This window comes from Pinus tabuliformis, chromosome 8, assembly GCF_031772625.1.
Source record: "Pinus tabuliformis cultivar Carrire ecotype Pingquan chromosome 8, CPIR1, whole genome shotgun sequence".
Classification (NCBI taxonomy): Eukaryota; Viridiplantae; Streptophyta; class Pinopsida; order Pinales; family Pinaceae; genus Pinus; species Pinus tabuliformis.
Window position 1 is genome coordinate 739,714,023 of NC_142294.1, and position 22,415 is coordinate 739,736,437.

General features: G+C 40.4%; 1 protein-coding gene across 2 annotated transcripts in view; it reads right to left on the minus strand.

The window, feature by feature from the left end:
* LOC149237701 (uncharacterized) overlaps positions 1 to 22,415 on the minus strand; it is a 492,469-nt gene that overhangs the window by 83,688 nt on the left and 386,366 nt on the right. For both annotated transcript variants that reach the window (XM_089372754.1, XM_089372755.1), the window contains exons 28-31: positions 4,674 to 4,739; positions 4,103 to 4,247; positions 3,912 to 3,976; positions 3,440 to 3,505 (exon numbers count right to left, since the gene is read on the minus strand). In XM_089372754.1, the coding sequence (XP_089228880.1) occupies positions 3,440 to 3,505; positions 3,912 to 3,976; positions 4,103 to 4,247; positions 4,674 to 4,739 (342 nt within the window). The remainder of the gene's footprint in view (positions 1 to 3,439; positions 3,506 to 3,911; positions 3,977 to 4,102; positions 4,248 to 4,673; positions 4,740 to 22,415) is intronic.

Below are 22,415 nucleotides of genomic sequence, written 5' to 3' on the forward strand. Positions count from 1 at the left end.
GATTTCCACTCAATTGTGCGGGCTTTGTGAAGCACATTTCACATATTGTGCATGTAATGTCACATGATAGTACAGAATTCCATTTTAAAGGTTAATAAATATTTCTCTCAGATAAAAATATCAAATTAACTTATATATTTATATAAAGACCCAGAAAATCAAAGAAAGTTTAACTGGAAATAACACACAGAAACCTTTTCCAGGACGTTCTAACTTATGTAAAATCCCGAAGGAAAATGAACAGTAAATATGCAAAGAAAAATAGACAAAACACCATAAAACAGTGACAAATAATCAGACCATAAAATTGCACCAAAACTGCGATGTTGAGCTCTTTTTATTAATAAATATGGGTGTACAATAAGGTGCTAGAAGGAATGCACCTGGGCTTGCTCAAGGCAAGCTAGCAAAGCCCCAAATGACAAATAAGACACCCTCCTCTGATCTGTTGCTATGTTGCTCAAGCTTTGCACTGAAGATGCCCAGAAATATGTTGCTAGCTGAATGGATCTGCTGCTAGGGCCCTCTCTGGTGCTCAGAAAATTCTGGGAAATTAATCTCAGCCTCTCCACCAAATACCCAGAATAACCCACGAAGGATTTGGCCTATGCTTGACTTCGGAAATTCGGCCCTATTTCCCCTCAATAGCTCAACTATTGCGTGATTCTACCCACCTGTAAAATCTGCTGCAAAAGGCCTCCAAAATGGCTCTGATACCATGTGAAAATTTCTGAATCTACACATCAGAACTCTTACTGCAATCACTGGTTTACCATCTCCTACTTGTTTTTACATTCAACAAGTTGTTTAATTATTTAAATGGCGATGAAAACACTACTGCAGACTACACATACATACAGATCATGAACTGAAAATAGAACGAGACAAATACACAAGGGACACCGTTATTTTTGGACAATCGTCCCCAGGAAAACCCAATGCAGGAAAACCGGTGTAGCATATAAAGGGTTTGTATTAATAAGCAGATTTCTGAATACAACTAGGGTGCCAAATTTGGCTCACCCAACAGAGAATAAACCTGGCCAGCACCTGGATAAACAAACCCCATAGGGACTGCATTGTTCCCAACGTTGAGCAGCGATGGCTGCTCCAATCTCTGTGCTAGAACTACGTCACCTCCTCTAGGAGCCGCTCAGTGCGTCATTGTGACATTGTGTCACTATGTCAGAGCTCTCCCTCTGTGTCACTGCGTCAGAGCTCTCCTAGTGCTTCTCTACCTCTCTACTACGTATTCTCGGCCTTGGACTGAAGTCTCTCTGCTGAACTGCCCCTCACTGCAACAGATCACTTGTTTGATTTTCTCAACAAACCTCGCCCCAGGAAAATCGAACTGACTGATCTCTCAGTTGTCTCTCCATCTGACCCTCAAGCCTCCTCTTATACTTTTTCTGTTGATGAATCAACGGCTGAGATTAAGTCCGTAATCAACAGCTAAGATTAAAACAGACTTGATCCTCGTCACTTAGATGTTTCTCCCCCATATTCTTATTAATACCCATTCATATTTTTATTTTCTTAAGTTTAGACTTAGGAACCCATTAAAAATATTAATTATTTTAATAAATCCTCATCCGGGGTGGAATTTCTCCAAATGATTTCTGGGTTCTGGAGATCTCATGTATTCTAGCCCCTCCACAAAATTTCGGAGTTAGAGCACATCTGATGCTACCCAAAATCAACACAGTGATTACCCCCTTAAGGTGGGGCAATTCATTGCCCACCAAGTGTTAGGACATGCATGGGATCCTTAATGATGCGAAGGGCACTCAAGGGGGGCGTGGGACCTAGGAACCAGGATGATGTCCATAATGAAGGGGTAGAGCTCATGTTTGCCCTTTGCCCACGTGCTAATGTAATGTCCCGACCATCTTGTGCATTTTGTGATATTATTTTGTTTTGTATCTAGCCATGATATGCTTTTATATTTTTTCTTAGTTGCATCAACCTTTGGGGTTACATTCCAGGCTCGACCTAGACATGTGTAGAAGGGGAGGGGGAGTACTAGAGCCTTGTGGACTCAGTGATCATCTAGACCCAGGCATGTAATGTGTGGAGGGGAGTGAAAAATATGAAATGGGAAAGTGGGACTGCATTACCAAAATCGGGGTTTCCCAAGTAGTGCCTATCTTGAAGCTATAAGCCAATAGGGGAGACCCCATGGGACTAGCGTTGAGGATTAACCCCCCATTTAAGGTGAGGGAACAAGACTACAGTCAAAACCCTTCCTCCTTCCATGTCACCCAATAATCCATACCCAATGTGCCCAAGGAAAAACAAGCACAAGCACCCAATTGCCCAATGAAAAACATACATTTAAGATTGGATGGCCCACCTTCAAACATACAATGTTGATAAATGGGCAAGGGGACATGTGATTGGCTTGGGGAGTGGAGATCAACTGGCACAATATATCGGCTACACTGGTGGCTGTCAGGGTCTGCTAGCTGCCGGGTGAAGACAAATCTAGGGGAAAAATTCTCCTATGGGGTCAGTCACTGGTGGTGGGTAACAAATAATATTACCTTACCCCAGTTCTCTAGGTTATCATATTTTCCCTCTGTTACTGTGTAATACTTAAAAAATGTACGAGTTCTAGAGCCTTGCCATTTAATATTTCCAAATTTCTCAAAAATCTGAACCTCTCTATCACCACTTCACGTAAATTGTAATCAATAACTTGAGCCAGTACACGTAAGAACTGATTTGCATCACTCTACCAGAACATGTATCCATGGCTTTTCAATTAAGCTTAAGCTGCCATGATTTAAAAAATAGTCGGATCTACTTACTTTTATCCCAATGTTTTACTTCTGGGCATTTATTTCCTCTTAAAGCAATATCTTGACATTTACATAGGCTAGCTTGCAGATTCGCCACAATGCAGTACTCACTGTGCATGATAAATTGATTACAGCAGAGCTTCTAGAGTTGTAATAACAATACACGAAAATCAAATTGTAGTACTGAAATAATGTGATATCTACACATGCTGCATTTCAGGAGGTGGAAATACGCTGGGAACAAGAGTAATGCTACCCATTTTACATTATGAAAGGATTGACTCATCCATGGAACAAGTTCAGTTTCCAAAGTGAAACTATTAAGAATCCAGAATCATAGAGCTAAAGGAGCCCTCTGGAATTAGAAATAAAGACTATTGTAAATATATCGGCAAGATTACAGCATAATTCAGAGAACATAGTCAATTGAGACAATCAGCCTTGAGGTCAGATAAAGAGGTTGAAGATAAAACACATTTAAGGGCTGTTAGTTCAAGAGGCTAATTAATAAATAAGCATCCCTTTCTCCAGTTTCTATGGCAGAGTGTGAAATAACGTAAAGATCTCAAGACAACAGAAATGACAAAGATATTAAAAAGCTAGGCGACATGCATGTTTTCAAAATGTTGTTACATTACCTTTAAAGAATCTGAAACTCTTGCAGCAAACTCCCTTGCAGCCTTCATTGCATTTACAAAATCTCTCTAGCAAATATACAGGACAGCAATCAGACTGAGACTCAACATTACAACCAGGAGAATATAAAAGAATTAGGGGAGAAAAGGACCTCTGGGGACTGAAAATGTAGCTAAGCAGTAAGATGCTAAAAAAATATGAACAAAGTAAACAATGTAAACATAACATAAGTGTGTAAAACCATAGTGGTAAAATTCAAACTATAGACCCAAAGTACATATGCAAATAGAGTACAAATTCTCAGAAGGAGATATGATTTTGTCCCTTAATAAAATTAGACAAGTGACTTATTCAAAGGATTCAAAAGTTCAACCATGAACACAGAGTCCATCATAATGGTAGTCTGGTAATCATTTTGAGATTTACTTGAACATAAGGTGTATGCCACCAGATGGGTAATAAAGAAGATCAAACCTGTTTGTTTAAGGGCGTGTGATATGTACGGAATTCTGATGCTTGAATTACTCCATTCTCATATCCTACCACAATAAGGGCATTAACGAAAATCATATGGATGCTAGACTGATAATAAAATTTATTGCACAAATATATTGTTATAATAAAATCCCAATTCAAAATTTGGAATATATGGTAAGAGAGTGTACCTTTGAGATCAACACTGTTGGTATAAGCACCATGACCCCCCTTTGCACAATCTGCAGATGGAAATGCAGACAGAAACCATGGAAGTTTATCTCTGAATTGTACTGTAGATGGGCGGCTTCCAATGAGATCTGAATGTAAGAAGCACTGTCACAATAACAATCACAGCATATAAGTAAAAGGCTACAGTTCTAATATTCAAATATAAGGCCGACTTCATTTCTAGTGTAGAGTAGTGTTTTACTTTTTGTTAGGGTTTACCTTCTTAGTTTACTCACTGTTATTTTCATTTTTTTTCACTTCACTTTTGGCACTTAGGAGTTTCCTTTGCCCTCCCACATTACTATTGCAATTTGCACTTACTAAGTTACTATATAGTCCCAATGACCTATTTTGGTCACTTGTGCACCTTAATAAAATTTTCTAAACTTAATCAAAATAAGAGAAATCATCACTATCTAAAACACCTTCCACGTATACGTGTGTCTATTTCTTTTGTTTATCATATGGACTAAGCATTAATCTATTTATTGCCAATCATACAGATGCAGAGATGTAATTGTATTCACTTACCGTTGTGCAGTCCTGGCAAGTCTCACTTATACCACAGGTGCCATCTCGAGATGTACAACAAGGCGGCTAGGACAAGTGTATCACAATAATATCCGTCAGTGCAGAAAAATAAAAACTATCTTCCATTGTAGAACTTTATTAAAGGGCCTCCCTATAGATTGAAATCGATTAAAAATTACATTCTTTGATAGCATTTGATGATATCTGAATATGCAAATAATCTAGTCAAAACAAGTGTCAATTCTGTTTAGTTCAGGTGGTTGGGAGAAATGTCATTATCCTCCCCACCTGGGTTCAATTCCTGCATGTGATATGTTGAGGTCATAATAAGTATTTCTAGTAATGGTTTCGAGCTTTGTTGTCTGAGCAGTAGAGCTCATAATGAGTACTTTTTGTAATGGCTTTGAGCCTTGTTGTCTGAACAGTATGCAATATAAAGATATTTCTAACTGAAAAAAAAACCAAGTCAAAACAACACATTAAAAAAGTACAAATTAAAGTATTCCATAATATTGGAAAAAGAAAAATGTTTTCTTTCTACTTCAAAGAGTTCAAAGAAATCTACTCATATCAATACATGAGAAATAATTGTATATACTATATAGCTCATGTGTCATTGAGGTCCTAAATGTTTGTCTGTAATATTTAAGAGGTTTCACCATTTAGGCCTTTGAAAGTATTTTCTTACATAAGATATAAAAAAGTGATACAAAAGCTCAATGTATACATGCAACAGTATACATGTCTAGCGTACTCTTTGACTAGAGAAATTTGATGATAATGATAAACACAAGCCATTCACTGGATGACATGGAAGAACACAAAAGTAGAGTAACTGATTGATATTTCAATCATGCAAAACATAAGATTCTACAGTATACATGTTTAACATACTCTAGAGTCTAGGGTCCAACTTCGACAACTCTCTCTCTCTCAAGATGACCTCTCCATCTTACCATTACAATCACAATATTGCACAGTAAACACAAAATTAAAAGTTAAAAGAAAAGAACCAAAAAGGACAATGAGATATGACACCAAATAACAAACAAGTGAGACATTTGGCATAATTGTTGGCAACGTGTTTTATTGCAAAGCCCTACTTTCTCAGTTCATGTTATCAGATGTGGAAATGAGTGAAACAGCATATCCTGATTCCTAGGCACCGATCAGTGCAAACATTCACCAAATGGGACCAAAAATAATAAAAAATAAACAAAGCATAATACCTCTATATAGTAATAACTGCAACTACTATGTGAAGGTGGGAAGGATGTGAAGATTTCATGTACTTGGGCAAATAATGCAAAACTGAAATTTGGGAAGAAAGCCCTCTACGGTTTGAAGCAAAACACCCCAGGCATAGTATGAGAGGTTTGATAGCTGTAAGATAAAGCTGAGATTCACTAGGAGTGAAACTGATCCAAACCACTTCTTGAAGGTTGTGGATGATAGACCTCTCATACCGGCACCTTATGAGGACGACCTATTTCTGACAGGTGCAAACCCTCTTAGAAGTAAGAGGGAGTTGGATTCCGAATGTGGAATGATAAACTGCAAGCCCATGACTACCTCAAGGATCTTAACTTTCAGAAGTTATATGGTAGTGATGTCAGACCTGATTTGAGAAATGCCTCTGAGTTTCATAAACTCATTCACATTGTTGTTCTTGGTGAACTTCCATCCGGACATATGTTTTGCAGTTAGCATGATGAGCTCATATATGGTTGAGCCTCACTAAACTAGTGCCAATGATCTTCTGAGAAATCTTCAGGGCACAATCTCTCATGGATTGAGATACATTGCCAGAAATGTGAAGCTGCGTGATTATTTGAATGCTGACTGGGCAGACAGTATGGTGGATCGCAAGAGTACTTCTGAGTGCTCGTTCTCTTTGGGTTTTGTTTCGATATCCAGGATGAGCAGGAAGCAGAAGTCAGTTGCTATAAGCACCGCTGAGACCGAATACATAGCTACGAGTATGATCTCGTGTGAAGCTGCCTAGTTGTGGAAGCTCTCGAGTGAGTTGTTTGTACACATGATGGATACCACCGTGATCCTCTATGTCAACCAGGGAGGGATTCGATTGTTGAGGAATCCCGTATTCTATGATTGCTCCAGCAAATAGACATCAAATACTACCTTATCAGGGACATGGTAAGTCGATGAGCGAGGAGGCTCCATCGCATCGAGACTAATGTATAGGTCGCAGAGATTTTGTCTAAGCCCCGGGGAAAGGTCAAATCTGTGACTTTCCCGAACGACTTGGAGTCGTTGAGAGACCTTCTTATAAGGGTACTGCAAATTACATGCATTGAGGTCTAGAAGCTCTGGAGGGGGCTTGGGGTACTTACTGGAGCAACACACGACCATAAGGTGACTCACCCTCCCCTAATGATGCGCTGTGTACAGGGTGAATGGCTCAACCTTCCCTTGTGATACCTCGAGGCGACTTACGACAGGATGCTTAGTTCTCCTGTTGAGGCATCCTACCCATGCAATCTGGGACTCATGGGAAGTACCTCTCATCTGATCAATGAGAAAAGAAATGGGGTTAGGGACCATAGTAGTACTATCGATGGACACATCGTTGTATCTACCGTACTCCCTATGCTAGGATGACCTCCATTGATCTGGGATCAGTATGAGTGGTTTGAGACACTCTCTTGTGATATTGATCTGGGATCAATAAAATTGACTTCGGGTCAGTAGAGAATGGTATGAGACATTCTCGATCAATTCTTCTTCTTCATGGTTCAGTAGAGCAGTGCAGGGCACTGATGGCAGAGATAATACAGTCGGACATATGGATCAGCTAATGGAGTTCTCCCTAGTTGAGAGGGAGTGTTAAAATTGGCAACTAGGGCCAAACTCCATGTGGGTCATCTTATTAATGGCAGCTAATATTTTTCTTGGATCCCTCTCATCGAGAGGTGTAGGATTGATCTAAAGATCATCCAATTCCGATAAGCATTCATGGAGATATGAATTTATTTGTGTTATGGGACAATTTGTCAAGCTCGGCCAACAACCAAATAAACCCCACATGTGCTCAACGTTTTAGTATAAATAAAGGTGCCTTGAAAGTCATTTGGGCACACTCACTTGGGATCTCTTCCTCTCTACTTGTCTTTGGGTTTTAGTAGGAGGAGAGAGATCCTAAGGGATAACGCTGCCCTAATGGAGAAAAGTTCTCCGTTATCTAGAGGGAGTGCCCTAGGCTCTACGCTACCCTAATGAAGAAGCCCTAATTAGCCTTAACGCAGTCATGGAAGAGACTACTATAGCGCAACAAGGAGAAGTTCTAAACTACCCTCAACACTGGGTCTAGAAGAGACTTAAGCTGTTGTCCTAAAGAAGAGACCTAGCCCTAGCCGCAGATCCAATGGAGCCACAAACTAGCCCTAGCCGCAGTCATGATAAAAGCCCTAGCTGCAGGTGGAAAGGAGACTCAACCGCAGATGGAGGAGAGATCTAGCAGCAATTAAGGTAGAGGTCTAGCCGCAGTTAAAGAAGGCCTAAATCCGCAATTGATGGAGGCCTAAATCCACAATTAGAGGAGGCCTAAGTTCGCAGTAAAGAGAAGCTAGATTCACAGCAATTGAGAAGACCTATACACGGCTAGAAAAGGAGACCTAGCCACGTAAGGACCCTATGTGTGCTGTACATGATAGCATGGAAATCTATGTGTGCTGTGGGTGACAACATGGAAATCTGTGTGCTATAGGTGTTACAGTGGGACAACAGTATAATTGTACATGATGCAATACATGGACAACAAGTACATGAAACAGTGCAGCAAGTACAACATGTCTAGATGGGACAACTAGTGCATGGAGCAACAAGGTACAACATGTCTAGATGGGACAGCTAGTACATGGAGCAGCAAGGTACAACATATTTAGATGGGACAACTAGTACATGGAGCAACAAGGTACAACATGTCTAGATGGGGCAGCTAGTACGCGACAAGGTACAACATGTCTAAATGGGACAGCTAGGACATGGTGAAGCAAAGTGTAGCAATGGTACTTGGGACAACAATGGAGCTTGATGGAGCAAGCAAATGGGACAACAATATGGCAAACATGGAATGGAAATGTCACTAACAATGGGACAGTAATATGGTACATGGGACAACAGTGGCAGCATAAGGTGCAGCAGTATAATGTGTACAACATGGTCATGAGGTCCAGCAATGTGATGATGTGTACAACATGGTCATGAGGTCTAGCAATGTGATGATGGGTGTAGCATGGTGCAGCACGGTGAGGTGTAGCATGATGACAAGATGCAGTGCAATGATAGGTGAATGAGTCACCTTGGGGAATCAGTGGAAGCAACATGTCTTCAATTGATCTCATGTAGAGATGATCTATTCTCTTATCTAGAAAGTCTAAGTGTTGACTTCGGTTGTAAATGTACTATCTCGCTCTCTTTCTCTGCTAAACTATTGAAGAACATATAAAAAGAATTGATCAAGGGTTTCCCCACATTGGGGTTTGTCCTTGGCTAGCACCACATCTTGTGTCCTCTTGTCTTCGCTTGTCTTCTACGATTTATGTTTATGTTCTATCTGCAGTTTACTTTAATGCTGACGTGATTGCTAATCTGGAAAAGATATTGAGCTAATTGTGAAAATTGAAATAAATTGCTCTAAGCATAGAACATACCTAAAATTAACAAAGGAGCTGTCAATAGATGGACAATAATGATAGATGTAGCATGTTGAATATAGCACAAGTATGTTGGGTACAACATAGTGTAAATGGCAACAACATGATGATGATGTACTGCGGTATGCATTGAGAACATGAAGCGTATAGCATAGGGGGAGCCAGTGTTCCACGGGGACGCGTCCCCCAGGGTGGGGTGCACGCACCCCTCGCACCCCACGCACCCGGGACGGGGAGACTCTCGGGGGTGCGTTTCCCCACGTCCCCCTTTTGGGGAGACTTGGGGAGACGCAAGGGGGTGCGTTTCCCCAATGTGGGAGACTCGACTCCCCTAAAGGGGTACTTCTAGGCGTCCCCCCCAAAAATGGGGTTCTTCTGGGCGTCCCCCTGAAAATGGGGTTCTTCTGGGCGTCCCCCCTTCATTTTTGTCTAATTACCCTTTATAAACCAAAAAAAAAAATTAAAGTAAATGAAAATTAATTTATTAAAAAACATAAAAAATAAAAATAAACTAAATTAACAATTACAAATAAAAAATTACATGAACAAGTTAGGGTTAACTCCACTTTTCAAGTTTTCATTCTGCCGCCATTCATTATGCTCTTACCTCAACGCATTTTTTTTCTTCCATCTGCTCTCACTGCGCCCACGAGAGCTTCAACGCATCCTCACTCTTCTCCACGCAACGGCTTGCTGTTAGCACTTAGTAGTCGTTGCCCAATAGGTGTTGGCAAAACAGAATTAGCTAAGGCTCTTGCATCCTATTTATTTAATACTGATGAAGCTCTAGTGAGGATTGACATGAGTGAATACATGGAGAAGCATGCAGTTTCAAGGCTGATTGGAGCACCACCAGGGTATGTGGGTTATGAAGAAGGGGGACAGTTGACTGAGTCTATACGTAGAAGGCCTTATGCAGTTATTCTGTTTGATGAAATTGAGAAGGCACATACAGATGCCTTCAATATTCTACTTCAGATTTTAGATGACGGAAGGGTCACTGATTCTCAGGGTCGAACTGTAAGCTTCACCAACACTGTCATTACTATGACTTCAAACATTGGTTCTCAGTACATTCTAAGTAGGCTTGATGATGAACCTGGCTCAAAAGAGGAACTTTATGAGAGAATGAAGAACAGGGTTATGGAAGTGGCTCAAACGACATTCCGCCCCGAGTTCATGAATCGCATTGATGAGTATATTGTTTTCCAACCTCTAGACCGTGAACAAATTAAGAGCATTGTAAGATTACATGTATGTGGTTCATCTATCGTCATTCTTTTAGTGAAAACCAAAGCGAAATAGCAGAGGTTGGTCAGATATATTAGAAGTTAATTTATTTATAACTTTTTGATTTAATCATATAGAAACAACTGTTTGGAATATATGTTAGTTTCAGTTATTATTTTGGTTTTCAATGTAAATTATAGAATGATGTAAATTATAGAATGATGATTGATGAATGATAATTGATATGGATCAATGTACATTGTATTTGAATATTTGAATTTCATATTGAATTTTATTATTGAATCTTATGGTATTGAATCTTGATGAATTAGCATTATTGAACAATGAATATGAACATGAAAATTTCAAAATTATATACATATATATAAATTTATAATATATAAAATTAAAAATTATATTATATATACCTCGACGTTTCCCTGTCTCCCCTAAATTTCCCTAAAATTTCAGGGTTCTCCCACACGTCCCCTTTGTGCGTCTCCCCGCACCCACGTCTCCCCGTCCCAGAGACTTGGTGGAACATTGGGGGGAGCTAATAGGATGCAACAGTATGATGATGAATGCTACAACATGATGGGCATAGTGATCAAGTGTAGCATAAGCATGATGGGTGCAACATAGTGTGATGAGAGCAACTCAATGATTGGGTGCAACACAGTGACGAGTGCAACATGATGATGAGGTGCAGCACCGTGATGGGTGCAGCATGGTGATGGAATCACCTTGGAGGATCAGTTGAAGCAGTTTTCCTTCACATGAGTTCAGATCAGCTACCTCATGTGTCATCTTCTTAGAGAAGATCTCTGCTCTTATTATGACAAGTCAAAATGTTGACTTCTGATGTATATGTACTATCTCTCTTTCTCTGTTGAACTATTGAAGAACATAAGAAGAATTGATCAAGGGTTACCCCACATTAGGGTTTGTCCCTGGCCGGCGCCACATCTTGTGTCCTCTTGTCTTGGCTTGTCTTCTGCGATTTATGTTTATGTTCTATCTGTATTTTACTATCATGCTAAATGTGATTGCTAATTTGGTCTCTCCAAGTTATTTACAGTGAAGAATATTGGACAAGTGTCAACTCTAAAGAATGAACTTCGCACTGTCAAAATGACCAAAGATGATACAATGTCATCTTATTTTGTAAGAATTGCCCATATAAGAGATGAACTACAAGCAATTGATGAAATAATACCTGATAAGGAGCTTGTGATTATTGCTCTTCTAACACTACCAAAGTCTTGGAATGCCTTTGCAACTGGAATTAGTAGTTGGAAAACTTCTCCCTCCTTTGAAGAAATGTGGTCTACCTATACTCAAAAATAACCTTGTCTTTCCTTGATAGGAGGTAAGCAAGAAGATGAAGAAAATATCTCAAATGCTTATTCTACGCATTTCAAGAAGACAGGAGGAAATAAAAAATTTAAAAGGTCAAAGAAAAATCATGGGAAGATTGACCTTTTTAAAATAGAATGATATCATTGTCACAATATGGGACATTATAAGATCCAATGCCCCGATAATCCTAAGAACAAGAAGAGAGAAAGAGATCAAGCCATTGTTGCCACTAATGGAGCTCCACCAAGGAAGAACAGAACTAAGGACTCTGAAGTCAAAGACTTATTCTATTAATTCTTAAGAGATGTTATCCCTTGTATATATTTTGCTTATAGTATAGGTTATTGTTTTAGGTCTTGTAAAATTTCTCTTATAACTATCTCTAGGATTTATCTTTCATTTGATTCCTAAGGTTTATAAATCTAATATGCTTTTGTTAGAAAGTTCTTGAGTTGTTTTGATAAGTTAAAGGAATCCCTCACAAGAATAGAATGATGCAAGATCAAGAGGGAGCTTTCACCTTTTCACAAAAGATAAGTATCATGTTCTTTATTTCCTTTTCATTGTTGATTTCCTCTATATGTCTAGCCTCTTTTTTGCTTGTTTATAATCCTTTCTCTTGCGTTTTCCTTGGACAGAAAATTTTGTAGGAATTGTTAGTTTTTGGTAGCATCGAAAGTGCTCTAGGCTTGAAAATTGGTGGAGAGACTAGGGCACATGAGTTCTAAAGTACCCAGAAACCGTTTGGTGAAATTCCAAACGGATTGTATTTGATTAAATAATTAATATTTTTAATGGGGTTCCTAAGTCTAAACTTAAGGAAATTAAAATATTAATGGGTATTAATCAAAATATGGGTGACAATGATCTAAAAGGAAGATCAAGTCATGTTTTAATCTTAGCTGTTGATTAGAGACTTAATATCGGTTGTTAAAGACTCAACAGGAAAAGTATGAAATGGAGGCTTGGGGTTCATTTGAAAACACACACACAAGATTGAAGAAATCGATTTTCTGAGGTGAGAAGTTCTCAGGAGGAAAATCGGTTAGGGAGATCTTGCAGCTGAGGGGCAGAGAGAATCTGGGAGAAGGACTTTCTGAAAAATACAGAACAAAGAGGCAGAGAGAGCTTGCAGAGAGGCAGTGCAGTGGCCGGAAGAGCTGACATAGAAAAGTTGTCTGTCACGCAGAATCCAGAACCATCGAAACTGTCGGAACTACCGGAACTGCCAGGAACAATCGAAGCTGTCAGAACAACCGAGGGAGCTGATGCAGAGGTAGTGCAGTCGCTGGGAGAGTTGAAGCAGAAAAGTTGCCTATCACACAGAATCTAGAACTGTCGGAACTGTCGGGAACTATCAGAATTGTCAGGAACTGCCGGAACAGCTGGGAGAGTTGACGTAGAGCCAACTCAGAAATAGTCGAGGTTAGCTAGTCTTGTGTCGGATCAGCCAGAATTCTGTCGAGTGAAGTGAGGTAAAACTCACTCAGATTTTCCGCCAGTATTTTCTCTATAAAGGATTGCTAGATGAGCATCCTAGAGTTGTATTCAGATATTTCTCCTGCATAATACTAAACCCTCAGAACTACTACAGCGGTTTCCCTGCATTGGGTTTTTTCCAGGGACTATTGTGTCCAAAAATAAGTGTCCTATGTATCTTGTTCTTTGCTCTGGTTTCTGTTTCATGAGATCAAATTAGTGTAGGCTGCAGAAGTAATTTGCTTCAATATTCAAAAGAATAACTTGATGAATGTAATTTTAAAAACAAAATCAAGTAGGTGAAGTAGATACAGATTTGTTGCAGTAGGGGTTCCTTCAGAGCATACGAATTTTCACAGGGATGTCAATAAAAGAAAGGATTGTCGCTAGATTCAGAGGGAGCTTTCAAAGGGAGACTTGTATAAAACTTTGTTTCAAAAAGATCCCTTTAATAAGAAGCCCTATAAGGTTTGTGAAAGAATCAACTCAAGGTATGCTTAAGATTACAAGATTTGTATCATGTCTCCATCATATAAGAAGGTACGATCTCTTTGATTTGCTAACTCTCTCATATCTAGGGTTTTCTATAGAATCATAAAGATTCTTATATCATTTGGGTGATTAATCTCTAGATTAAATCAGCCCTTGTCATACTATCTTTTGTTATTTGTTCATTTTGGTAAAACCCTAGCATTTTAGGGTTTGATGATAATATTTAGGGTTTATGACAACTTTTGTAGAAGTTCATCCTAGGGCATTAAAATGAAACCCTACGTGTAGATGGTTCATTTATGAGTGAAACCCTAACATTCTTTAGTTGTTGAATATCTAAGGTTTTGATGATGATATCTAAGGTTTGTGATAAAACCCTAGCAAAGGTTGTTGTAAGAGTCTAGCGCATGGAAGTCTAACCCTAGCTAATTGCTAAATAGGTTTAGATTTTGAATATCTAAAGTTTAACTTAACCCTAGATGCTCTCCTTGTGGTAAGTTAATCTTCATGCTCTTGTAAACAAATATTTGTGCCTAGTTGTACTTGTTGAAGAGATTTGCAAGTACACAGTTTTTTTAATAGGTTGTAAATATGTAAGACTACTTGGTGATGACTTTATGATGACTTTGATGCGCATGATGGAAAGTGAGAGCTGTGAAAACCCTAATGACATTGAAATTTACATTGATGTTTTTTTTGTTTCCATGAGAAGATAAAGAATGATGTTTCTGAAGGTTTAAATTCTCCGATGACATGATGATGCAAAAGAAAAGGGTCTGTGTAGATGGAAGAATAAAGTTGTTGATGATGGACTTATCTCCCAAAGAGATGGAGTTGGATGAAGGAAAGTGTATATCCTCCATAGCTGAGGAGGAGGACATGATGGGCTAGGACTAACAACCATACATAGAGTGAAGACCATGAAGGAAGAATGAGATCGGAGAATAGCTAAGGCACTGCTGGTGGTTGATATTAATGTATTGTGAATAAGAAAGTGATGAAGCCGAGTTTGGTGCTGCTGAAGAAGTTGGAGTAGGAAACTTCCGTCAATATTTGTTTGGTTATTATGATGAACTAAGCAACATCATAATGATTGAGGGCACTAGAGATTGTGCTAGCATATTGATAATAAGAATTTATTGGAAGTGATTGGGGTCGTGAGGCTACAATATGTTTAGATAGATGAACAAGTAGTTGATGTGTTGATCTCTCCCTGAGAAGTTTGTATAATTTAGAAACATGCTTGGATTGGTGGATATCTTTGATTTGGTTGTGAGGGAGACACGAGTACCATAAGTTTCCCATATCATGGTACTTAGGAGGACATCTTGAACTAGTTGGTGTTGAGATCTTAGTTATAGTTTGGCCTTGATGATGTCTAGATCTCGGTGTGGGAGGGTATCTTGGTCTTATGGAGCTCTGTTTTAGTGTTTGACCTTGATGATACCTAGATCCCTGTGAGGATTGGTGTCTTGGCATGGAGGCCTAGATGGTATCTATATCCAATTGGATTGATACCAGGGTTGTAGCCCGATGTTACCTATAGTGGCAAGTTGTCTTGATGACACTTTATTCTTTGTTGGGAGAATACCTTGGAAATTTTGGTATCCCTAGCATTGGTATCTCTTCTTGAAACATTTCAAAACAAGGTCAACCTTGTACCGACTGAACAATTATGAATACCTCAATAGTTAAGAGGGAGTGTTAAGAAATGTAACTAGTATCGGTCTTCATAATTGTTGTCTAGCTCATGACATGATGTAATTATGTATTTGTATAAAGAAAGAAAAAAAATATTGTAAAATAAAATTATTTATAATCATGGGTTTCAGACTCATTTTATCTTGTTTTTAGGTCAAAGCACCCACTGAGTTCTACGGTTTGTGTCATGAGTCATAGTCCTTGTCATCATGTAATAGACCCTTCTTGGGCTTTTTGTGTCAAAGAAAGAAATATATTTTTTATGTATTTTAGTCATGTAAGCCTCTTCCACCAAGTCACCCTGCCCTTCCTTCAAGTCGGCCTCATAAAAGGAATTTGACCACACCAAAAGGGTATATAAAGAAGTGCAATTCGACTTATTTGATCATCCATTCAAGCAAGTTTCGATCTGCAGTTGAAAGAGGAGGAAAAAAAGGTGTGAAGAAGCCTAGAAAGAAAGAAGAAACAAAAGCGAAGGAAGAAATATTTTATAAGCTAAAAGAGTTACTATTCTCTCTTGTTCTCGCACACATGTGAGACTCAAGGTTGTAGGAAGGAGTGAAATTGCAAGTCTGAAGTAGAGGTTGAAATCTTGATGCAGGAGGCCAAAATCTGGAATTGATGCAATATTGAAGAAGGTTGACTCTTATTGACTAGAAGTTGTTCTTTGTCATCTTGGAAGGGCTATCTTGGGAGGCTAACTTGATGGATTGGAAGAGGTCTTTGTCTTGGTCAAAAGGTCTTGGTTGTCTCATTTGATTTGGTTCTAAAGGAAGAGAAGGGAATTTTTGGGCTTTCCCCTAGAAGAGGGGTTTTTCCTGAGCTGAGAGCCTACATATTATGTTACTTGTTGTTTTGATGTTCATGCAATTGGTTTTGATAGTTGCTTGATGATAAGAAGATAGAAGAAGACATAAAATAAGCTAACAAGAATTCAAATATATCACAAGTAATTATCTAGAGAAGGAAATATTTTTGCCTTTCTGATTTTCTAACATTTTGAGCATAAACAACTTTCTTTGAAGCTTCTCCCCAGGGAAACATCAACAACTCTTGATCATGAAGCATGGCTTTGGCAGCTTCCATAATAGTTATGTTTTTCATTTTGGCAATTCCATTTTGTTGAGGATAGTAGGGAACTATCAACTCCCTCTTAATTCCAACATCCCTACAGAAAGCAATCAGCTCCTTGGATACATACTCTCCTCCATTATCAGACCTTAAAGTCTTGATCCTTCTTCTTATAGCATTTTCAACCTGTGCCTTGAATTCCTGAAACTTTTCAAATACTTCATCCTTGGATTTCAAGAAATAAATCCATGTTTTATGAGAATAATCATCAATGAAATAACATAGTACAAATGACCAACCAAGGAGTTCTCAGATATAGGCCCTAAAAGATCAGAATGCACAAGATCCAAGGTTCATTTCAACCTAGTATCACTAATAGCACATCATCCTTTAACATTTTTCCCAAGAGCACATCCTTTGCAAACTCCATCATGTTCAATCTTCATTTTAGGTACACCTTTAACAAAATCCTTCATTCTAGAAAAAGCTTTATAATGAACATGAGCATACCTTCAATGCCATAGTTCACAAATATCAGATGTGTTGTGTATCAAGGTTTGGATAGAGTGACCAAGTAGACAATATAAGCCTCCAATTCATACACCAATGACTTTGGTAGACTCAAAGGAGGAATCTTTCTTCCATACTAGAACTTGTCCACCAACGAATGCAATTCTATATCCTTTGCCTTCAAGAGATGAAATGGACAACAAATTCTTCTTCAAAGTAGGAACATATAGAATATTGTTAATACAAAGATTACCTCCTAATTCCAATTCGAAGGACGATGAACCAATGCCTTTGACTTCGTTCTTGTCATTGTCTCCAAGCAGAACCCTTTGAGCTATCTTCTTTTCAAACAATTCAGAGAGATTCTCACGACTTCTAGTCATGTGTCTAGATGCACCACTATCCACCAACCAAATTTCATCAACGACCTGTAATGGAACTTGTAAAACCAAAATAAAATGAATATACATCACCAAAATATCTCTTTCTAGCCTCCACTTATGTGAGGATTCATTAAGGTCAATTGCAGAGGCACGTTGCTTCCCTTTCATTTTTTGATCATCATCCCTTTGAGGATCATTCTTTGATGACACCTATTTTGATAGTGACCATATGCTTGGCAACAGAAACATTGAACATTTGTCATGTCTCTTCTTTCTTGAAAGGGAGGAGGAGTCTTCTTTATGGAGCAAGTCCCCTTCTTGGAGCAGGTCTTGGAGTAGGTCTTGAATTTGGTCTTCTACTTGTATTTCTTTGAAATCTTCCAAAATTTCTTCTACCTTTGCTATTCTTTGAGTGGGTTGTAAAAGCTTGAGAATCTTTACTTGGATTTGAAATCTTGCCTCTGAATAGGAGCCTTGATTCTTCTTGAGTGCAAGCACCCCATAGCTTATCAAATGAGGGCAGATTTCCTTTGCCACTAATGCTCGCTGCAAAAGAGTTCCAAGATTCAGGTAGACCACCCATTGCTACAACTACTAATTCTTTGTCGGATACTTGTTCATCAATAGCGTTGATCTCTTATTTGAGATATTCTTACCAAAGATGATGCCACAATATCATTCTTTGTCACCTTGAGATCATGAAGTTGACCCCTTAGACTTATAGATTGATTGATGTTGTTGATGGTCTACAATCCAATGAAGGCATCATACATCTCCTTGGAAGACTTGCGATCAACAACATAGGGAATTAGATAATCCCTAACAAATTCCACAATGATGATCAAAGCCAAAATGTCATCTTCCTGAAACTTGTATTTTCCTGCTTGATCAACTGGTTCAGTAACTTTTCCCAAAACTATACCCAAGACCTTATGCCTTGCATGTTAATTTGGGTTAGCATCGGATGTGCTCCAACGACGAAATTTGGTGGAGAGGTTGGGCACATGAGATCTCCAATACCCAGAAAGGGTTTGGGCAGATTCTAAACAGATCAGGGGATATTAAATAATTCATATTTTTAATGGAGTCCCTAAGTCTAAACTTAGGGAAAATAAAATATTAATGTGTATTATTATAAATCTGTGTTAGAATGGTCCAAAAGACATGCATCAAGGCAGATCTAATCTTAGCCGTTGACTAGGGACTTAATCTCATCCGTTGAGATGTCAACAGGAAAAGTATAAGAGGAGGCTTGAGGGTCACTTGGAGAACACACCAGAGTGATCAGTCATTCTATTCTCTAGAGCGGGGTTTGCTAAGAGAGGTAGAATCAGTGATCGAGAGAGCAGCTGAGGGGCATTGAGTATAGAGAAACAGAGAAGGCAGAGATTGTGCCGGGAGAGTAGTGCAGCAACCAAGGAGGGTGACGCAAAGGCAGCAAGGGTTCACGTAGGGCCACGCAGAGGCAACCAAGTGCTGCGCAGAGCACCAGAGGGGCCAACGCAGCTGACGCAAAGGCTCCCAGAGCTGACGCAGGGACTCCTGGGGCTGACACAAGGCTAGCATGAGACAGAGAGGGGCTGACGCAGTCCAGTTTGGCCAGACGCTGGGGTTGCAAAGCAGTTTTGTGCTGAGGAGCTGCCGGAAGGATTTTCCGGGGTTTCATCCATGAGATTTCTCTCAAACTTTGAGGTATAGTTGCTAAGGAAATTCTCTGTTGGGTAGGCTAGTTTCGGCACCCAGAATGTACTCTAATATTGCTTAATAAGAAAACCCTCAGATAGATGCACCTATTTTCCCACATTGGGTTTTTCCAGAGACATTGGTCCAAAAATAATGGTGTCATGTGGTGTGTTTGTTCTTGTTTCTTTTAGTTGTTGATCTGTAATATGTTGAGCATGCACTGGTGTTTATTTTCAGTGTTTACTTTGTAAATAACTTGTTAAAGAAAAATAACAAGTAGGTAGGAATAAATCAGAATAAGTGCATGAAGGGTTTCTAAACTAAGTAAACTTAGAAACTTCAACATGGTATTAGAGCGTGATTGCAGATCACAGGAGGACTAAAAGACATCAGCCGAGCATAGCAATAGCAACAGAAAACTGCTGTCCCAAGGTGACAGAAGTTGTTTCTAGCAACACAGAGGCCGAGGAGTGTGACGCAGAGCTAGCCAGGGCCATGCAGAGGAAGTTGGGAGCTGCACAGAGCCCCAGAAAGGCTAGCATTGCTGACGTAGAGAGCTAGAGGGCTGACACAGAGCATCCCAAGGCTAACGCAGACCCATATGGGGTGATGCAGAGCCAGCGTGAGGCAGAGAGGGGCTGACGCAGTTCACAGAGAGGCAGTTGTTGGGGTCTAGAAGGCTGTAGGAATATCGCAGAGTGGAGTTGGTGAGGTACTGTAGTCAGAACAATACCTGACAGAGCAAGGCTAGAGGAGTTGTTACCGAGGGTTTCTAGATGAGGAACCTGGATCAGCAGTGTAGTTGCACAAGACGATCAAAGTAGGGGGCATATCGACAAGTGGCAGAAGGATTTCCAGGAGGAAAATCAGGATTCAGAGGGAGTCTAGAAGAGAACTTCCAGACGAGAAGTAGAGACTCAGAGGAGTCGAACAAAGAACTTCTAGGAGGGAAGTAGAGGAGCGTCATGGCACTACACAGGGTAAGAACTCCACCTTGAAGGTTATAGCTATCCTAGTTGTTCCCAATGATAAAGACAAGTACGAAGAGGTGATGGCGAGGGCCAAGTGCATTATCCTTGACGGGGTCAAGGATCATGTGGTACCACATAAAGCCGAGAAGGAAACGACAGTTGAGATGTGGGAGGCTCTCAAGAACATGTACCAACATACTTCTGTGCAGAGAAGAATGCTGCTCAAGAACCAGATAAGGTCGTATCAGATGAAGAAGGGTCAATCGATTGACACCTTCCTCAGAGGATTGAATGAGATCCAAGACCAGTTGACTACTATAGGAGCAACACCGGATCAAGAGCTTATGGTGAGGACAACCTTGAATTTTGTCTCAGAAGATTGGGAAGTGTTTTTCCAGAGTATCCTGGGCAGAGGGACTCTCCTACCCTAGGACGAGATGTGGGCAACTCTTCGCCAGGAAGAGATCAGACGACAGTCAAAGACAGGTAGCAACAACAAAGGGATCAAGGTCAAGCAGGAGGAGGAGAATGTGGCCCTAGCATCTGAGCGAAAGCAAGAGAAGCGGAAGAAGAAAGATCTCTCCAAGATCAAGTGCTTCCATTGTGGGGAGATGGGCCATTATGCAACCCAGTGCCCAAGGAAAAAGAGTAAGGGAGAGGCTTCTGAGACTAAGGCAGCGCCAGCATGGGCAAAAAATGAAGTTTTGACAGATGATGATTGTGGACTACAAGAAATGAGGGGCAGGATCCTTGAGGTACCCAGCCTCTTGGATTAGACCTTCCTATGGGAGCCCTGGCGAGGAGTAGCAGGACTGACTGGGTCGGTAGAGACGGATGCAGATGGAGCGGCAGAGAGAGCTACAGTGCAAGAGTCCCGAGACAGTGCAAAGCTGGCAGGCTGTATCAATGCGAGAGTCACAGGAGTGTTGGACCAGTGCAGGAAGGCATAGAGAGGTGTGCGGCGGTGCGAGATGCAGGGAGTTATTGCAGCAGCGTAGAGGTCAGAGATAGGGAGCACTTGTCAACGACAGAGGGAGCTTCAACATCAGTGGGTGTTTCTAGCCCAACAGGGAGTTCAGTTGGGAGATCAGTTACTTACTTCACAGTAACTGAGTTGTAGTGCAGCAGTGGGCAGCACGATGCAACATGATGAGAGGAGGTGTAGTGCAGATGCAGTGCTGCAAGGAAGGACGAACAACAGCATGGATGCAGAGGGAGTTGTCATACAGATGCAACAGTGGCAGAACCAAGGGCAGCAGTACAAGATGCAGCAGTACAGAGGATGTTGGGCAGCAAGGCCTAGCATCAGCACAGATACCAATGTCGAATGACCAAAGTAATACTCAGTGAAGAGTATTGCTAGAGCACAATCCTTGCTAAGAGGGAGTGTTGATTTGGGGTAGCATCGGAGGTGCTCCAGCCACAAAATTTGGTGGAGAGGTTGGGGCACATGAGATCTCCAATACCCACAAAGGGTTTGGGCAGATTCTAAACAAATTAGGAGATATTAAAATAATTAATATTTTTAATGGAGTCCCTAAGTCTAAACTTAGGGATAATTAAAATTTTAATGTGTATTAATATGAATCTGTGTTAGAATGGTCCAAAAGACATGAATCAAGCCAGATCTAATCTTAGCCATTGATTAGGGACGTGATCTCGATCGTTGAGATGTCAACAGGAAAAGTATAAGAGGAGGCTTGAGGGTCACTTGGAGAACACACCAAAGTGATTAGTCATTCTATTCTCTAGAGCGGGGTTTGCTAAGAGAGGTAGAATCAGTGATCGGGAGAGCAGCTGAGGGGCATCGAGTACAAAGAGACAGAGAAGGTAGAGATTATGTCAGGAGAGTAGCACAACAGCCAAGGAGGGTGACATAGAGCCAACAAGGGCTCACGTAGGGCCACACAGAGGCAGCCAAGTGTTGCACAAAGCACCAGAGGGGCCAGCGCCGCTGACACAGAGGCAGCCAAGTGTTGCACAAAGCACCAGAGGGGCCAGCGCAGCTGACACAGAGGCTCCCAGAGTTGACGCAGGCCCTCCTGGGGTTGACGCAGGCCTAGAAAGGCTGACACAGGGCCAACGTGAGACAGAGAGGGGCTGACGCAATCCAGTTTGGGCAGACGCTAGGGTTGCAGAGCAATTTTGTGCTGAGGAGCTGCCGGAAGGATTTTTCGAGATTCCAAC